The sequence below is a fragment of the Haliotis rubra genome, unplaced genomic scaffold (genome assembly GCF_003918875.1).
Source record: "Haliotis rubra isolate DU_JTF1 unplaced genomic scaffold, ASM391887v1 Scf1, whole genome shotgun sequence".
Classification (NCBI taxonomy): domain Eukaryota; kingdom Metazoa; phylum Mollusca; class Gastropoda; order Lepetellida; family Haliotidae; genus Haliotis; species Haliotis rubra.
Window position 1 is genome coordinate 7,426,311 of NW_025764891.1, and position 18,690 is coordinate 7,445,000.

Here is an 18,690-nt window from a genome sequence, read left to right on the forward strand (position 1 = left end):
ATTTCATATTTGGAATTTGTTATAAAAAATGAAACTTAAAAGAACAAAACTCAATCTCACTGTGATATAACCTGATATAAGCTGGTTTTATGGACGTTTCATTCGCCTCGTTAATGTCATTTGTAATGTGTCCTGTCGTAACAAAATGAATGTAATGAAATGTATTATGTACATGTCTTAGTGAAAGGAAACCACATTGAAGGACATGTCCGATTTTGACATTATTTTAATATTAGAGAGAAACGTTCCATTATCATTTTCACTTATTATTTTAGACAAACGTGCATGCGAACAGAAATCCGAAAAATGCATTTTAAAAATCAGGTTTATTCATAATTCGTTCCAACAAAATAACTGGAAACATTTTGTATGCTAGATCTCTAATATCTAAGGAAATGTATTTTCAAATAGGTACTCAGTTTGAAATGCGATTTCTTCCATAGGAACGTATTGCTTTTCAAATAAAAGTATATGCTGTAAATAACTGCGGTCCTTTCCATTCAAAAAGGAAAATGCATATTAATATTATTAATATATATTCACACATCTACATCCATTCCAGAGCATGGGTTATCTGTTACTCCTCACTGTAGCAGGTACTACAAAAAAACGTCACTTTCCGAAGTTTGCATGCACCCGACATGGAACTCATGACATCTGTCGCAGGTGGTCCACTCAGGTTTTTCTTAATTTTTTATGTCAATCTTGTCGAAAAATAACTAAATTAGTTTTTCCTACAGGTCAAAGGTCAGTTAAGATATTTAATCCATCAGCACATAATGTTTTTTAGATGTCCATTTAAAAGATCAAACATAGAAAAGAATAATCTGTCATTATATCGCAGATAGCATTCACACGTTGGCCCAATGTTGGCAAAACCATTGACAACGCTGGGCCAACGTCTGAATGCAATCTGGCATGTCTCAGGTCTGTGATTTCTTCAGGTTAATTTTTAAAAATATTTGATGTCAATCTTGTCGATAAATAAAAAAATAAGTTTTTACTACTAAAGAATATTTCCACTAAGGCTCTCTCAGTCCACATCTCTTACAGTGTCTCATGATCACTCTCACCATCACACTCTTCCCTCATTCGTTTACTAATCCTGTGTTTTTCTCGCCTTCTTACAGCTGCCAGCTCCGCAGCAATCCTCTTTCTCGTCAGTTCCTCATCTGTTCCAATTTCTCAGATCTCATTCGTTCTTTCTCTCAATATATTTTCTTTGTACCTCTCGTTTTTCTTACACTCTCGATCTTTCTCTGGGGTCTGTGGGGTAGCTTAATGGTTAAAGCGTCCTCTCGTCACGCTGAGTGCCCGGGTTCGATTCCTCACATGGGTACAACGTGTGAAGCCCATTCCAGGCGTCCCTAGCCGTGATATTGCTAAAAGCGGCGTAAAACCATGCTCACTCACTTTCTTTACACCCTTCCAACATTCATTTTTATCATATCTTCTTTTCTCTGTCTCTCACTTTCATTTTCTCTATCATTTCTCTCCCAGTCACCACTCTTGCAAGTTAACCATCTTCTTTTACGTTTGCTTGGAACAGGGGCCTTTGGCGGAACTAGGATGGCACTTAGATAAGGGGGTATCAAACCTGAAGAAACAAGGGGTTGGTTAAAAACCTTCCCGCACGTTACGTAGGAGACATACTCGATAATCTCCAGGGTATATGTTACGATCACTCCACTATATGGTGAAGACTGATCGTAATGTATACCCTGGAGATTATCGAGGATGCGCAGGAGACAACAGACAGAGCTGGCTGTTTATCGGAAGTTGCAGGCGGAGGTGAAGACACGACGGAGAGCAACAAGATGGGATTTGTGAGGAGAGAACGGAGCGATTCCCATTTTTCTAAACGACTCTTTGAGTCCAGAACGTGAACAACCATGGTCAATTGAGTGTCTCAGAACAAACGGGAATCGAGCTTTCTCTATTGCCATTTGGCTGTTGACAATCCCAGCTTTGTAGTTAAGTTTGTGAACTTGGCCTTTAATTGACCAACAATGGATACATCTATAGGGTTGTAGTATGTGGGTGTATGAGGTGGGAGGCATAGCAGCCTGCAGCTGGTACAGAAGACGTTTGGTGTGTGGTCTGGCTTGCCTAGACTAAGGCTTAGTCTCTGAATATATATAATTTTGATAGTAACAAACAAGCCCATTTATATTGAAAAGGAGCCCTAGGGAGACTAGAAATTAAGAACCTGAACCTGAGGAAATCTAGACTTGCTTTATTTAGGGCTTTAGCACTGCAAAGAGGGCTTGGCAGTGGGGAAATTAATGTGGTTCAGGGACTGTGAGACAGACTAACGTTTGCCCAATGCCACAGTAGGGCGAAATAAGTAATACGCCATTCTGAATATCATACTGCAGTTGTCATACTGCTGGTCAGCATGATATACCTTTTGACTTTCTTTGAACTGCGGATGGTGAAGGCGTTTCAAGTTGAGAATCAACTAGATATCATAAGACCCTTAAAACTGAGATTTCATCCGAAATGGAACAATGTTGGCCAAGATTTGTTTTCCAAGTCTTCAGTGTCAGTGGAGATAATTGATGTTACTTGTAGGGATTATCAAAGGTTGTGTTTTCTGCTTCTTCTGGGGTAAGACAGGGCTGTATACTTTCGCCAGTACTATTCATAATGTATGTAGATGATCCCGTGAGAGATATGATTCCTATTCCAGTGACATAACATTTATATTCATCGATGAAACTATTCTCACATTGTCTATACTCCTATTTGCGGATGATGTAGCGATATTTGGTTACAGTTTCATTATATGGTACGTCTCTGCTATAAACCTACACAAGAAATTGACATTTTATACGAATATTGTAAAAAAAATGGGGATTAACTATTAATATCGAAAAAACGAAGATAGTAGTCTTAAAAAATGGCGGCAAAATATCATAACACGAGAGATGGCAAATAAATGGAAAATTACTAGAAGTTGCCTCTTAATATAAATACCTGGGCATCCAGCATTTTTAATGAAGAAATGTATTTTCTGCAGCCAGTGAAACACTAGCGAAACAAGCCGACAAAGCTTTACACAATGTCAAACGCTTCATCTATAAGTTCCGGAACATCTCAATAAAATCTGCGTCCATTATAATTGATAGTAAAATACAACCAATCTTATACTTTACGGTGCCGAAATCGGGGATATACAAGAACGACCTTCGATAGAGAAAAGTACACACTAAGTTTTGCAAATTCCTTCTTGGAATTGGTTATCGCTCCCCCAATAGAGCATCCTCGATAATCTCAAGGGTATACGTAACGATAAATCTCCACTATATAATGCCAGGATAAAATATGTCATTATATGCAGGGTGGCATTATAACCAGGTAGGCCAGTTAGAGGACCTGTGCAATCAACAAGGTGTTTGAGCTGATGTCTCCTGTAATGAGCCTTAATGTGAATGACTGGATAATCCCAACGTCTAGGGGCTGCAGATGACGTGTTGTTGTAGGTGACAGTAAGTGTATTGTGACGTGTGTTATCCTATCTGGGATTGCAAGACTACTTAAAGCATAATGAGTTTGGTCAATTAATTTGAGTCATGTCAATTAACTATGCTCCGTTAGCTAAGCAGGCAGTAGCATTCCAGCATGGTGATATTGAAAAATAACAAGGAAGGTTATACCTTTTTCAATAGTATGTCTGTGAAATGGATTTTGTTACTTTAAACTGGTGTCTTTCTCTAAGCTGTTACTGATAATGATGAAACTAATATTCAATATTCATATTTTCCTAATATTTGAGTCCTAATATATTGCTTGTAGTGGTAATAATGTTGATTTCCCATTTCTGGCAGTCTGTTGTGCACTGGACCATGCAGGTGTTGTATCTCACTGCCAAAACTGGGACAACTGGTGTGACCAATTACTGACTGACTGACTGAGTTTAGTTTCACGCCGCTTTTAGCAATATTCCAGCAATATCACGGCGGGGGACACCAGAAATGGGCTTAACACATTGTGCCCATGTGGGGAATCGAACCCGGGTCTTCGGCGTGACGAGCCAACGCTTGAACCACTAGGCTACCCCACCGCCCCTGTGACCAATTAAGATCAATTAGGCCTCGTCAGTAAGGTGGTAACTAAGGTGCTACTGGGACAATTGGGATCAATTAGGCACTGAGGAGGTTTGTAAAAGTAAAGAGGTTAGAGTTAGAAAAAGATGGATGTTTTATGTAGATAACTAATATAGATTTGAAACTGAAATTCCTGTTACACTTATGCTCACTATGGAAGAGAAAGGACAGATCCTGGATGGAAGAAAGCAAGGTGCCGACATGCTTTTGGATGGCTATCGCTATATCTCAGACGGACAGCAAACAAGAATGGCACAATTCCATGGAGGTGCCAGGCTGTAAAGGAGAAATGTCTGGCACAAGTGACCACTACTGATGGTGCAGTCATTAGAACATCAGAAATACTTTGCAAATGTATTGTGAATAAAATAATCATCCCCAATATCATTCTTTGTTATTCTGTTACGCTTCTTCACTCTACACAGGAGTTGATTAAATCAATTAAGACTCATTAGCGAGGTGTCAAAGGGCTAAGTATGAGGTGTGAATCATAAACGTTACTGCCAAAACCGGGACAACTGTTCTAGCTCCCTTGACAGGTGTGAGTGCAAAAAGTGGGAATAAATCGTAATAATTGATCATGAATTTTTTAGTATTCCATGATATTGTGATGGACCCAGTTTGTGCTAGTGTTCATAATGCATGTAATGTCGGCTGAATAAAATATTTGTATGATAAACAATCTTCATTATTCATTTGGAGCTCTGTGTGTGTGTGTGTGTGTGTGCGTGTGTCTTACATGGTGGAGGTTTGTACCAAGGGGTTTTCGTCAGAAGGCTTTTGTCCACAGGGGTTTTGTCCGCACACCGTACTCTCAGGTCCATGCACCAAGTCTAAATTGGTACTCAAGACGTTTGAACATCAGCAACTATACATTATTTTTCAAGTCGTATATTCATTCATCCATATGATGACAATGGGGGACAAATCCGGTGATAGAGAAGGCCAAGGTAACAACTGAACATTGTTTTGCTGGAGGAAGACCTGTCAAACACGTGCAACGTGGGGTCGAACATTGTCATGCTCCAAAGATTACGTTGATGTAGGGAACGACGTGACGTTGAATTGGTCCTCTGGCAAAAGGTCTGGCTTTACATAGCCAGTTGCGCACTGTCTGGTCGGAGATTCGGAGCAGTCCAGGGATTTGGATTGTTGTGGATGATGCGGCCGTGGTGTTTGAACGAAAATGTCTCAACCGGATGTAGAGATCCTGGGTGGCGGTGGTAACTCCAAGTCGACCAAACCTGGGTCTGTCATTAACACTCCCAGTATTTTTGTATCGGGTCCATAGGTTTGAGATGGTCTGTCTGATACACGCTGAAGTGCCTTGCCACATCATGCTGCGATATCCGTCCTTGTAAACGGCCGAAGGCGTTGTGTCGTTGAACTTCTGTCAGTCTTTCTGTAGTGTGAAAAAAACACACACGTTCAATTAAATATTGGTTTGCCTTGCGGTGTGGGGCTGAAATACATTTCTTCCACATTGCTAATGGCCGGTGCTACTGGTAGAGCAGAAATTGATTACCCGTTTCATGAACACCTGGTGTTATTGCTGAATTTTAGTGATCCATTCACATGATTTTCGTGGCTCCATGGAGTGGAATCTATTACAAGGATAGTCAAGACTTCATTCAGCTTCAAGTATGAAAAGACAAATGAAGCATTTTGATCCTGGAACTAGTAAACCTAAATTGAATAGAGCTTGTAGACAAGCGAGGACAGAAAGCAGGAAAGCCCTAAGAAAATTTCGACGATGTCGCTGTGAATATAATCGTAAAGGTTACTGCAGACTTAGAAACATTTATAAATTTTCTTGCAGAAAGTTCAAATATGATATCCAATCGTCAAGACTTGAGTGACTTAATAACTCCCTAAACAGCCCGAAACTATTTTGGAAAAATATACGTTCTCTGCAAAGTCGTTCTATCCCCATAGTAAATATATCGCAAACGGAATGGTTATGTCATTTTAAGAATCTCTTTTCCAAGGAAGATATTGCTTACGATGTTGACAACTGGTTATCAGATTGTGACAGCGATGTGCTAAGTGAAGAGTTTAATGATGTTGATAGGCTTGTGCTGGAATCACCTATTACGGAATATGATATACTGGATGCTGTGTCTGGTCTTAAAGTTGGTAAATCTGCTGGTGTTGATGGTTTTATTTCTGAAATGCTAAAATACTCATTACCTGACATTATGCCCTTCCTGGTTAAAATGTCCAATCGAGTATTTGATACAGGTCGTTTTCCTTCCGTATGGGCGCAATCTATTATTATCCCGTTATATAAAAACGGAAATGCACAAAATCCTGACAATTATAGGGGTATTTCTCTGACTAGTATTCTAGGTAAAACGTTTACATCTATTATCAACAGTAGGTTAACACAGTGGTCGAATATGAGAGATTTAATACCGGAACCTCAAGCTGGATTTAGAAAGGACTACTCAACATTTGATCATATATTTACCTTGTATGCTATTATTGAGAGATATTTATCCTTTAGCAAGCGAAAGTTATATGTAGCTTTTGTAGATTTCAAAAAGGCCTTTGATTCTGTAGATAGAGGTAGAATGTGGAAATGCTTAAGAAATATAGGTTTGAGAGGTAAAATGTATGGTATCATAAGATCGATGTATTCCAATGTAAAGTCATGTGTCCGCTGTGGCTATGGTGTCAGTGACTTTTTCGATTGTCCTGTCGGTCTGCGTCAAGGATGTATTTAAGTCCTTTACTTTTCTCCTTTTTCATTAACGAATTATATTTAGATATCATGAAGTCTGGTAAACATGGCATCAACTTCACTCTGTTGTTCCTATGCTCGGTCTTGTTACACCGACTATTTACTTCAAATTATTTGACTCTCAGATACAACCGATTTTACTGTATGGATCTGAAATGTGGGGTTTTAAAGAGTATTATACCATAGAAAAATTCGTTTGCTTGCCTGTAAAAAGTTTCTAAACGTTGGTTTGTCAACACCAAATGTTATGGTTTATGGTGAATGTGGGAGGTTCCCATTGTACATACCATCTTATTGTCGTTGTTTAAAATATTGGTGTAAAATAATTAATATGCCTGAACATCGTTTACCTGAAAAAGCTTTCAATATGCTTTTACATCTTGATTATCTTGGAAACTTGATAACTGGACATCCCATATTCGCACCTTACTATTTAGATATGGTTTTGGTTGTATTTGGTTATCACAGACAGTTGGCAATGCAATTATGTTTATTAAACAGTTTCGTATGCGGGCTGTTGATATGTTTAAGCAGGAATGGCATTCAACTATTAATGAAAGTTCTAGATACGATTCATATCGTCAGTTTAAGTCGTTGCTTGAGCCAGAGTGTTATCTTGCTCACCTTCAATACAGAAATATTCGCAATGCTTTTATACGGTTTAGATTAGGCCTTAATGATTTATTAATTAACCGTGGAAGATATGTTTCTATGGAAAAAACCCAAAGATTATGTCCATTCTGTTTTATTATTGAAGACGAATTCCATTTTATGTTTATTTGTCCTGTATATGAAAATCTAAGAAATAAGTATCTACCGCAACAGTCTTTATCTCAAATCAATGTTAATCTATTGTCTTCCTTACTTTCCTGCAAAGAACCTCCAAAACAACACAAAGTTGCTCCATTTATCTACCATGCATTTTTGTTAAGAAAAGAATTGATTAGTTAAAAAATTGATTATATATGCCATTGTCAAGATGTATCTCTTTTGTATATGGGCCTATGGCCTTTCATACAATAAAGAATTGAATTGAATTGAATTGACTGGCACTGACGTTTTATATTTGCAAAACAGTTGCAGACATTGTCATGTGCACAACTTTCAATTCATTTGAATTTCGTTGTAAAATGCTTCACTCTTCTGGCTTGTTTTTTATATCCAAATTGACAGTTATTGCCAACATCAGTGTGCTTTCTGATGAAAAAGCATACCTCAAAAGCACACCTATAAAGGCAAACATGGTAAAAGGTTCCTTATGACATATGAAAGCGAGTCCAAAACTCGCCTGAAATCATTCTTGTTTTGACACAATTGCCATGCCACCACTTAAGAGAGATCTTAGGAACCAAGCCATAGGATGATTGCAAGTTGGCCAGCTTGCACGGAAGGTACCCAATTATTTTATTGTTCATGTTAGGGAAACCTACCTACTGCAGGAGCGGTATCAGGCCTCTAACAGCATCCACCTTCAGTAACATCCCAAAGTGAAGACCGACAGATTATGCGCAACCATCTGCAGAATAGCTTCACCAGAGCGACGGAAACAGCACGCCAGATCATTGGGACTCACAACAATAGTGCCGATACACTGCATCAACCTTTGCGTGGAAGAAACCTCTGCTGTTACGGACTATATCTTGGTCCTGTCCTCGCCACCGCCCAAACCAACTGCAATGAGCAGCTCAGCATATCGACAATGGAGAACTGTGCTTTCTTCTGATGAAAGCCGATATTGTGTTTCGACAGCCGAAGAAGGCAGAGTGAGAGTGTGGCGAAGGCGCGGAACGGTTTTCCAATTAGTGTATTGTTGAAAAAGACTCGTGGGGTGGTCCAAGCATAATGGTGTAGAGTGCAATCGGTGTGAACCATAGAGTTGGCCACCTCGGTCCAGGAAGAAGAAATGGCGTGACAACTGCTCACTATATTGACCATGTCATAAGACCCAACATTGTACCATTTTGGACGTCACAGAAATCGCACCTTCCAGCAAGACAACGCTAGTGCCCACACTGCCAGAGCAACATAGGACTTCCTAAGACAACATGGCATCCAAACCCTACACTGACCTGCACTCAGTCCAGATTTAAGTCCAATAGAACACCTTTGGGACCAGATTCAAGACTGAATGATCTCCAGCCAAGGCCGACAACTGTGGCTGAACTCGATCAGGCATTTCGCAGAGAATGGGCCCCATGTGCCTATGGCCTTCATCAACAGTCTGATTCATTCCGTGTACAGGCGATGCAATGCTGTCATCGATGCCCATGGAGGCCACACACAATAGACTTTGAGGGATCCTAATGGTAATTTTGTTTGTGTGAACTATTCCTGAAAAAGTGTTAACCATAATTGTCAAGTTTGAGCTCAATCCTCCGTTTTGATTACTACTTTGAGCGAATTGTGTGTGCTTTAAGAAACCTGTACAGGTGTGGCGTTTCTTTTGTGGTTCAGTATAATAATGGCTTCAAGACAATTGTGATCCTCTTATTAGAAATTAACTTAATCAAAAATCAAATAATTCAGTCATATTTATTGACAGTTCTCAAACAACAGCTGGCACATAGTCTTGAGGTATATTGGTATATCATTATAAATCATTGGTCACCACTGATTTGGTCCAGCCTATCACTCATCTATCAATATTACCACATTCTGTTGTACCTCTTCCCTTACCACACTGGGTTCTCCTTCCTGTTCAATGACAATACAATCATCTACGGCATCCTGAACCACAACCTTTTGAACTCTTTCCTTAACTACAATGTGTTCTTCATTTTCCTGATCTACCACTATACAATCTTCTTCTTCCTCCTGTATTAAAATATGTTCTGCTTTCTTTATCACATTCTGTTCTTGAACTTCCTTGTTTACCACAATCCGTTCTTCATCCATTACAATCTTTTCTTCTTCCCCATTTACCAACAACTGTTCTATTTCTGTCCCCTGAAAAACAAACTTTTCTTCATCTTCCACTTCTCTTGTCGACTGTTCCTCTTCCTGCATTACCACAACCCAATCTTCTTCCATGTGCACAACATACTGTTCTGCCTTTTCCTTCACTACATTTGCTTCTTCTACTTCATGCTTTACCAGAATCACATTTTCTGATTCCTCTCGTATCACATTCTGTTCTTGTTCTTCATCCCCAAACTGTCCTTTATCTTTCTTCTGTACAACAGATGTTTCTCCAACCCTCTGCTCAAGAGACTGTTTTTCATCTTTCACCCTTTCCACAAAATGGTCTTCATCAGGTTTATTTACCACAATCTGATCTACTTCCTTCTTTACAACATTCTGTTTTACCAAAGCTTTAGATGAGACAATCTTATCTACATCTTTCATTGTCTGGTCTTCATCTACCTCCTGTAAAACAAATTGTCCTTCATCTGGCAGAAAATTTACAACCCACTTGTGCACCCGTACCACATTCTGTTCCTTATTCACAACCCTGTCTTTGCATTTATTGCTTACCACAATCTGATCTACCTCTTCCTTTTCAACATTCTCTAGTACCTCCTTATTTACCAAAATCTGATCTACTTCTTCCTTTTCAACATTCTCTAGTACTTCCCTATTTACTACAATTTGTTTTTTTACCACCAAATGTTCATCTTCCTTCTGTTCTACAAACTCATCGTCATCTTCCTGACATTCTTCAGTCCAATCTTCATCAATGTACACCTGTTCTTCATCTACTACTTCTGTCTTGTTGTGTCCATCAGCTTGTTCTATTTCTTCGCCCTGTTCACCTGTTTCTAAGCTTTCTTCAGGAGTCACAACCTTTCTTCTCTTCCTGCCATTCTTTCCTGGAGATGGCTCTTGTTCCTTATCCATCTTTTCAGAAGGATCAGTGTGCTTACAAATCAGCCTTTCATATAATTTAGGCATTGGCTTTGAACAATGTCCAATACTACTATCCATTAAACGAGATATGTTCTGAATTCCAATCTCTTTGGCCCATGGCACATTTTTTTTAGCTTTTTCAACAATGTTACACTGTAAACATGTTTGGAGTGGAGCCATACTACCTCCAGGTTTTCTGGACAGACAAGCTTTTGCCTCACTAGGAGACAGATAAACTGGCTTTTGTTTTACTGGTTCTTGATATACAAGGTTTTTGTTCCTTTTCTTTCTTTTCGGCTTTGGTTCATAATCAAAACACTTCTTTTCTTGAATTCTTTTTGGACAACAAAATTCTATTGAACGGTTTGTTCCCACAAATTGCCCGTGAGTGTAAAGATACTCAATCACTTCATCTCGACATATGTCTACCCTTGGTTTCAGAATCATGTTAGTGAGAGAAGCTTTTCCGTCACTTCCCATTTCACTTTCTGTTATGAATACTCCATTTGGCATGTTCACGATTACTGTGGTTGGTGGATTCTCTACACTGCGTCTGCCGACTGAAGGTGAATTAAACACTGTACTGGCTCTCTCCATCTTTCTACCAAGTCTAAACTGGTCATCAATACTTGATGTTTCCTCTGTTAGGATTTCATCCCTGTGTCCATCTTCACTTCCGTGATCTTCATCTACAATCAAGTTGTAAATACATATAACAATTCTGTTACTCTAACATGTAATTAAATCACATTTTAACAAAAATAACAAGTTTACATTAAAAAAATCTGTAAAGATAACATGTATTATAGGTCATATATTACATGGGTGGGTAAGACGTTTATGATCATGTAGATTCCAAAATGTACTGAAATTTATTACTGTTTGTAAGCTTTATGTAAACAGAAAAAATCTACTTTTGAAAACAATATGGCAGAGGAAATTGTAAATACAACCAAAGGTAAAACATGCAAAGAGTTCTGGAAGTCAATCAAGACGTATTGTAACACTACCAGCCTACAAACAAACATCACCCCAGATAAGTGGCATAAACACTTTAGTAACCTCTTACACCCTCTAACAGATTGCACACAGTTTGATATACATGTACGAACATTTCTTGAAAATCATGATGTTGTTAATTGTGAACAATGCAGAGATTGGGACAATATCTTGGATGACAACATCTCTAATGATCAAATTTTGAATGCAGATAAGAATCTGAAAAATGTTATTCTATAAACGTCTTTTCAAAGACATTCTCAAGGGTGGTAACTTTCCAGATTCTTTGAACCTTGGTCTTATCGTTCCGTTAATATAGCAGGAGATAAAGAGGATCCCAATAACTACTTGATATAATAAGCAAAAAATTCCCAAGTATTCTAGATGTACGTCTAACACTTTGGGCTTCAACACAGGATATAATTTCTAGGTCTCAAGCAGGGTTTAGAGAGACTACAGTACTGTTGACCAAATATTTGTATTAAATTCCATTATCCACAAGTACATAAGGAAAAAGCGTGGAAAATTTATAGCATTTTCGTTGATTTTAAAAAAGCTTTTGATACGTTGACAGATAAACGCTCTTATATATACCGGTGTAGCAGGCCATTTCTTCCTCGGGGAAGTTTTGTCCTAGGATATTCTTACCCTGGGGAAAGATTGGGCAAGGCTAAAGTCTCCCCCCCCTTCCCCAAAGTTTCCCCCTTGTTTACACTAGGATATTTTGTTCTGTTCTGGCCACTGCTTCCCCACCCTTGCTCTTATATCAACAGGGGCAGATTCTGACCTAGCTAGTCTACTTCTTTCCCAAACTTGCTTTTATATCAAAAGGGGAACCAAGTTATTATAAACATCAAACCGACAGTAGTTTTGACTCACACGCCGAACAAGGCAGTTTTAGCCGAAAGTGGGAGATACCTTTTACATGGCTTTGCTTATGTATGGATTAGTGGTGTAACGATTCATCGATATTTGCATCGTCAACTACACGATACGAGTGCATCGATACAAAACACGTTTAGGCAATATATCAGGATATTTATATCGTGAGGGTCCATGATACATCGATGTATCGCCACAAGAGACGATATATCCCGATACAACTTAAATAGGGAGTATTGCATAAGTAATAGGAAGGGAGTCTCTTTGAAATTTTTCTGAATTTTAAAAAAAACCTGAACCTAAAAGGAATTTGTTTGTGTCTGCCATCTTTGTTACATGAACAAAGGAGTTAGTGTATCAGTGAAAGCATGTGAACAATCTCTGTGAACTGTAAAGACTTGTCTTTAAGTAATTGAAACATGTTTTAGTTGTTTGACAAATAACACCATTTATTAACAACTATGAACGATGTCTTAGCTTTGTTAAGAAAGAGAAGATAAAATTTAGAAAGCATACTTATGAGTTTTTGCAGTGATTCTGGTATAAATTACTGCACACATTGCCTATGCAAGCATTGGTGCAGAAACACAACTTTCAAAGGGAAACCTAGAGCAAGGTATACTGAATATGTTTGATTGTACTTTCTTAAGCATTAAATGCTGAAACTTTATTACATGAACAGTCTTTTAAGTGTGTGTGAATGTAACACATGTTCTGCTGAATAACAAATAAAGATTCAGTCATTTTATCTATCATATATGTCCTGTTTTTAGGATTGTAAAGTATCGGGATAAGTATCGTATCGCCATCACTGTATCGTGATGATAATCGTCTCGCAGTTTCCTTGCCAATACTAGTATCGGGATATATCGTCTCGCCACTTAGGCCACGATACACAGCTCTAGTATGGATATATCAAAATGTTGGAAACTGGGAATTGTTTTTAAATCTTTTCAAACAACGCTGTAAAGACATGTACTATCAAGAATGGACACAAGATATAAGAAACTCAAATTCATTACATATGTATTCTGCCCTTACATCTGATGTTGTTCCGGAATTGTACTTGATTGGACTCTCTTTGTTACACATGTGCAGAGTCTTAACGAAATTCAGATGCGGCTCCACCCATTTGAAAATAGTTTCGTACAGAAGATCTAAAGACAATGACATTAGTGTACCTATGTGTGATTATTGTAAAAGTGTGCTAGAAGATAAGTATCATGTGTTAATGAAATGTCCTTTTTATGCAGCGGTAAGAACTCACTACATACCAAGTACCTATATTATGAACCCAAATAAACAAAAAATTGTACATCTTCTAAATACTAAGAACCACAATATAATAGTCTGTCTAGCGATTTTTTGTAAACAAAATCATGTCCATGCGCTCTGAAAAAGTTTAATCTAAGTTGTCATTTTGTACTAATGGCCTCATGGCCACATTTATGAAATAAACCTGTCTGTCTGTCTGTCTGTTCAACTTGATTTTAATCTATCAGATAGACAGCCATGTTAAACCTGATTGGTATGTCTAATATATGTTGTTTAAATAGTTGCAGTTTTCTTAACAATCATCGGAAAATTGAATGGAAATTATGTGTATATAGCTGAGATGCTTTCCAAGCTGGTAGAAAAATATTGAAAGCAATTCAACCGAAAATGTAATTTTTAAAGTAAAATTGATATTTTTATACTTATCCTGACTCATGATCTTTTGCTTAGCTCCCTTTCCCTTGGAAATGGTAGTGGAACACTTGAATCCCTTGAAGTTCCCGAAGCGGACGTAAAAATACACTCACCCACGAGTTGCCTCCCTTTTGCCCTTTTCCCGACCGCGCAAACAGTCAGGTGACCTGCCTTACTTGTCACTCTCTCCTGAATTTCTGCCCATGCACTTGGATCTGCTGTGAAATCCTAAGTGTCTTCAACAGGGAGGTTGGGAGGGCTTCTCGTCATGCGTGAGGATAAGTATAAAAATATCAATTTTACTTAAAAAATTACATATTTGTACTTATCCTGACTCATGAACTTTTGCTTATAGAATCAGACAGATTGGTGGTGGGTCAAGCCCCTTGTGGATTCATCAGCTGTCCTTAGATACGTCCTGTAAAACACACACGCACGCACGCATGCGCGCACACACACACACCTGTTATAACTCGGGGAACCACTTTCTTGTCTTACTTCAGTCTCAGACAAGTTGAATCATGTTGATTCATGTGGCTACAGATAAACTAGTATCTTCATATTACTAGACATCTCATAACAACCCATAGTTTATGATTATGATAAGATCTTTATCATTAATGAGTTGTGACCCTTCACGTACAGGTAAGATCTTTACCCGTACAGGATCTTTAATCTTTAATGTGCTAGACTGTGCGCATGGACTTTCAAACTAGTACTTTCCTTTTAGTCAAAGTTATCGACAAGTCAACGTGATAAAAGGTGAGATTTTCCAACTCAGCGCCTTGAGGAACCGTTAGTTGCTGTGCTACAACGAGAGGCCCAAATTGGTGAATGCCTGAGACGTCTTCAGTGGCTATGTCTCGGAGGTAGTGGTTGGCAAACACCGTGTCCGACTTCCAAAAGCAGCCCTCCATAATTGTTGGTATAGGGAAATTTCCGTGCAGAGCCAGTGTTGACGCAAGTGCTCTGACGTCGTGTGGGTTGGAAGCTCTAGGAGGTTCTAGTCCTGCTGCTTTATAGGCTCTCAATATAACGGCTCTCATCCAGAACGATATGGTCGTTCTTGATGATAATGGGATGAACAGGCGCTTGAATTTTTGTCTCCTTGCCTCAGTCTTTTGAAGATATATCTTCAGGGCTCTGACCGGACACAAGTATAAGTCCTCTATATCCTGTGGGCCGAGGATTGTAGATAGCGCTGGTACATGGAACTGTCTATCTGGATGACCAGGTAGCTGGTTCTTGGCAATAAAGTCCCATCTAAGTCCTAGATGAACTGCATTATGTTGCCCTCTGTCGAATCTGGTTCGACCGAAGTCCAGTGCATGTATCTCCGATATTCGAGCTGCCGTGTCTAATGCAAACAGGAACAGAGTCTTCTGTGTTAGCAGCTCGAGTGTAATCTGGTCTATTGGTTCGTAGACATCACTGGTAAGATGATGTAGAATTACATTTAGATCCCAAGCTGGAGCTCTGAATTTCTTTTGCTGGTCCTCCAGCTTAAACGATCTCAGAAGAGCAAGTAATTCTGGTACTTTCGTCAACTTGATGCCTGTTTTCATGGTAATCACTGTACTGATAGCAAGGTATGTAGATAATGTCGAACCTTTCAGATGTCTGGTCTGTCTAAGATAACACAGATATTCCGCCACTTGAAATGAGTAGCTATCATCGCAGTGAAGCCTTTCCGCCTTGCATAAGTCTCAAACTTCAGCCATTTGTCATCATATATTTTACGAGTCTATCTGTGTAACGCTAGCGTTACTGCTTTGGCTGCCCTGGCGGAGTATCCTCTTTTCTTCAAGCATGTTTTGATACGGTCCACACATGTAACTGGAATATTGTCGGGTTTCCGTGGACTTGCTTGGTGTGCGGATGTATTAGTAGGTTCGGCCAAAGGGCACGACCAAAGTCAGTTGTAGCGTCTGAGTCTGTTTGATCTTGAACAGTACTTTTGGAAGTAGTATTGGGGGTGGAAAAGCATAGGCGTTTAGTCCTTCCCACGACATGCTCAGTACATCTGTTGCCCAGGCTTGAGGATCTGGAACTGGTGAGACAAACGTCTGTAGTTGTTTGTTGAACCTCGTGGCAAACAGGTCTATGCAAGAGGATCCTATTTCCCTTTTGAGCCGAAAAGCTTCTGGATGGAGCATTCATTCCATAGGTGATGGGTGAAGTGGTCGTGAGAGAGCATCTGCCAGTATGTTCTTGGCTCCGGGTATGTGACACTCCTTTATCCAGTTGTTCGCTTCCTGTGTGATCTGGAACAACTGGAATGTGGGCTGCAATAGGCTTGGAGACCTTATGGATCCGGTTTATGGAGAATGCGACTGTAGAGTTGTCTGTGTGGATCATCAGCATTTTGTTGTTCAGCCAACTCGACCATAGTTGTAAGGCACTGATCACGGCTTTCATCTCTAGCAGATTGATGTGAAGCTGCTGTTCTATTAATTCTTCCAGTACGGCTGGGGGTGGAAGACTCCAGTTGTTCCGAACCTTGATATCAACGTCTAGTACCTCTGGATCATCTGGGAGCGCAGCCTCTCCCTGAGTTTCCTCTGTAATTTCCAGATGGGCGACGAAAAGATCCTTTGCCGCCTCTGAAGCTGGAGTACTTCTTGTCCTTTGCCTTTGGACTTGTTGTTATACTCTTGAGAAGTATGACGGATGACGTTGGCCAGAGTATCTATGGATTTTATCATCATAACTTCTCTGGTATCATGCGTGGCTTCTTTAGCTGCATCATCTATTAGTCCTCCTAATACAGTAGGCACCTCCCATGGAGCTCTTAGTAGCGGTTGGGTGAATCTATCATTCCATGAGCAAGAAGCAAGTAGCCCCTGTCTGCGTAGTAAAGTGAGTCCTGCAGAAATAGATGTTAGATGGTCCGACAAAACGTATTGATCCTTCTTTTGTGTAATGAGGGCTGAGTATATCATCTTATCCTCTTCCGAAGTTGAATTCTGGAATTTATTTATCAACGCTTCATTGATGGCTCTGGACCTGGCCAACCTGAAGAATGATCTCCTTGTAGCAGTATCAAGTTGAGATAGCTTTTTGTCTTCCACTTTATACATCTTATTCCGGGAGTCATTTACTAGCTTGATGTTATCATCCCAATCAGGCGCATTGGTAAATGAATCCATATGAAGCAGGGGGAATCTCTTCATATTAAATGATGGTAGGTGCTGACTCTGATACTTGGATGCTTTCGTGAAAGCTGTGCGTAGGTTAGAGGGTACATTGGATATAGGTTCAATCGGAGGGATTGAGTCGAAGTCATCGTTGAGCATCATATAAGTGTAGACTTCATCTTTATCCTTAGAAGGAGACTCAAGTTCAACCCGTTAGCAATCCATGCTGTTACCTCTGAGTCTGGGAAGACGAAGTCAGTTTGCAAGTCCGAAGTCTCCTGATTATTACAGCTAGGTCTCAACAATTCATCCATCTGCGAACCTGTACCCCTTCTCGAACCTTCATCCTCATTTTGCGAACCTTTATCTGAAGACTCCTCCCTATGCGAACGTCTATCTTGGGAGTGCTCTCTTCACGAACCTCTATCTGTAGATACATCTCTTCGCGAACCTCTGTGAGGAGAGCTATCTCTTCGCGAACGTCTATCGTAGGGCGAACTCCTGTGTTGTGAGTCTTCTCTTCGCGAACCTCTGGCTTGAGGTGAGTAACTTCACGAACGTCTGTGAGAGATATGAAATCTCGATCTAGAGCGGCTAGGTGTAGGAGCTGAGGTGTAGTTCCAAGAGGAGTAGATTCGCGCAGGCCCGTAGGTTTGCGCAAGATGTCGGTAGATGAGAGGCTTTTCCCAGCCTTCGCTTACTCCTGGAATCTGCGTTCCATCATGGCCATCATCTGGTTGGTGAATTGTTTCATAAATTCCCCTGGGTCGAAGTTCTGCATAGGTTGAAGCTGCCGAGGTGTACATGAAGCGTTCGCGAACGCTGATAAGTTATGTGCCTCAACTTCATCCGAGAATTAAGAGGTAGTACGTCAAACAGCTGTCTTGCTGTGACTGTAGTAGGAGACGATCTCATAGTAGTAGAGGTCGATTGAGTCGCTGATCTCATAGAAACATCAGGTCCAAGTAATGGGGGTTCTCAAAAACGTCTAATTTGTGAGGAGGTACAATCTCTTCGTTGGAGGATTTCTGGTGCGTAGATGACCTAGCACGTGTAGACTTGCGCTCCGATGTGGTAACAGCTGACTTCTTCTGCATTGTAAAAGAGGATGACATCTTTTTCTTAGCTTGAGACGGAGTCAACTGAGATGTAGACGATCTCTTCTTCGCCCCCCTTACCAGCAGACTGCCCCTGTAACGCACTAAACATAGCACCAGTATTATGAACATCAGTAGTAGCAAGCAACATACGGTTTGAAGGCTGATCTGCAGTTTTATCAACCGTG

At 39.9% G+C, this 18,690-nt stretch overlaps 1 protein-coding gene across 1 annotated transcript in view; it reads right to left on the bottom strand.

Moving 5' to 3' along the window:
* Positions 1-9,370: 9,370 nt before the first annotated feature.
* The window catches only part of LOC124277547, a 38,365-nt gene continuing 29,045 nt past the window's right edge, over positions 9,371-18,690 (bottom strand). The window contains exon 6 of the mRNA XM_046713292.1: positions 9,371-11,387. Coding sequence (XP_046569248.1) covers positions 9,481-11,387 — 1,907 coding nt within the window. The 3' untranslated portion in view covers positions 9,371-9,480. The remainder of the gene's footprint in view (positions 11,388-18,690) is intronic.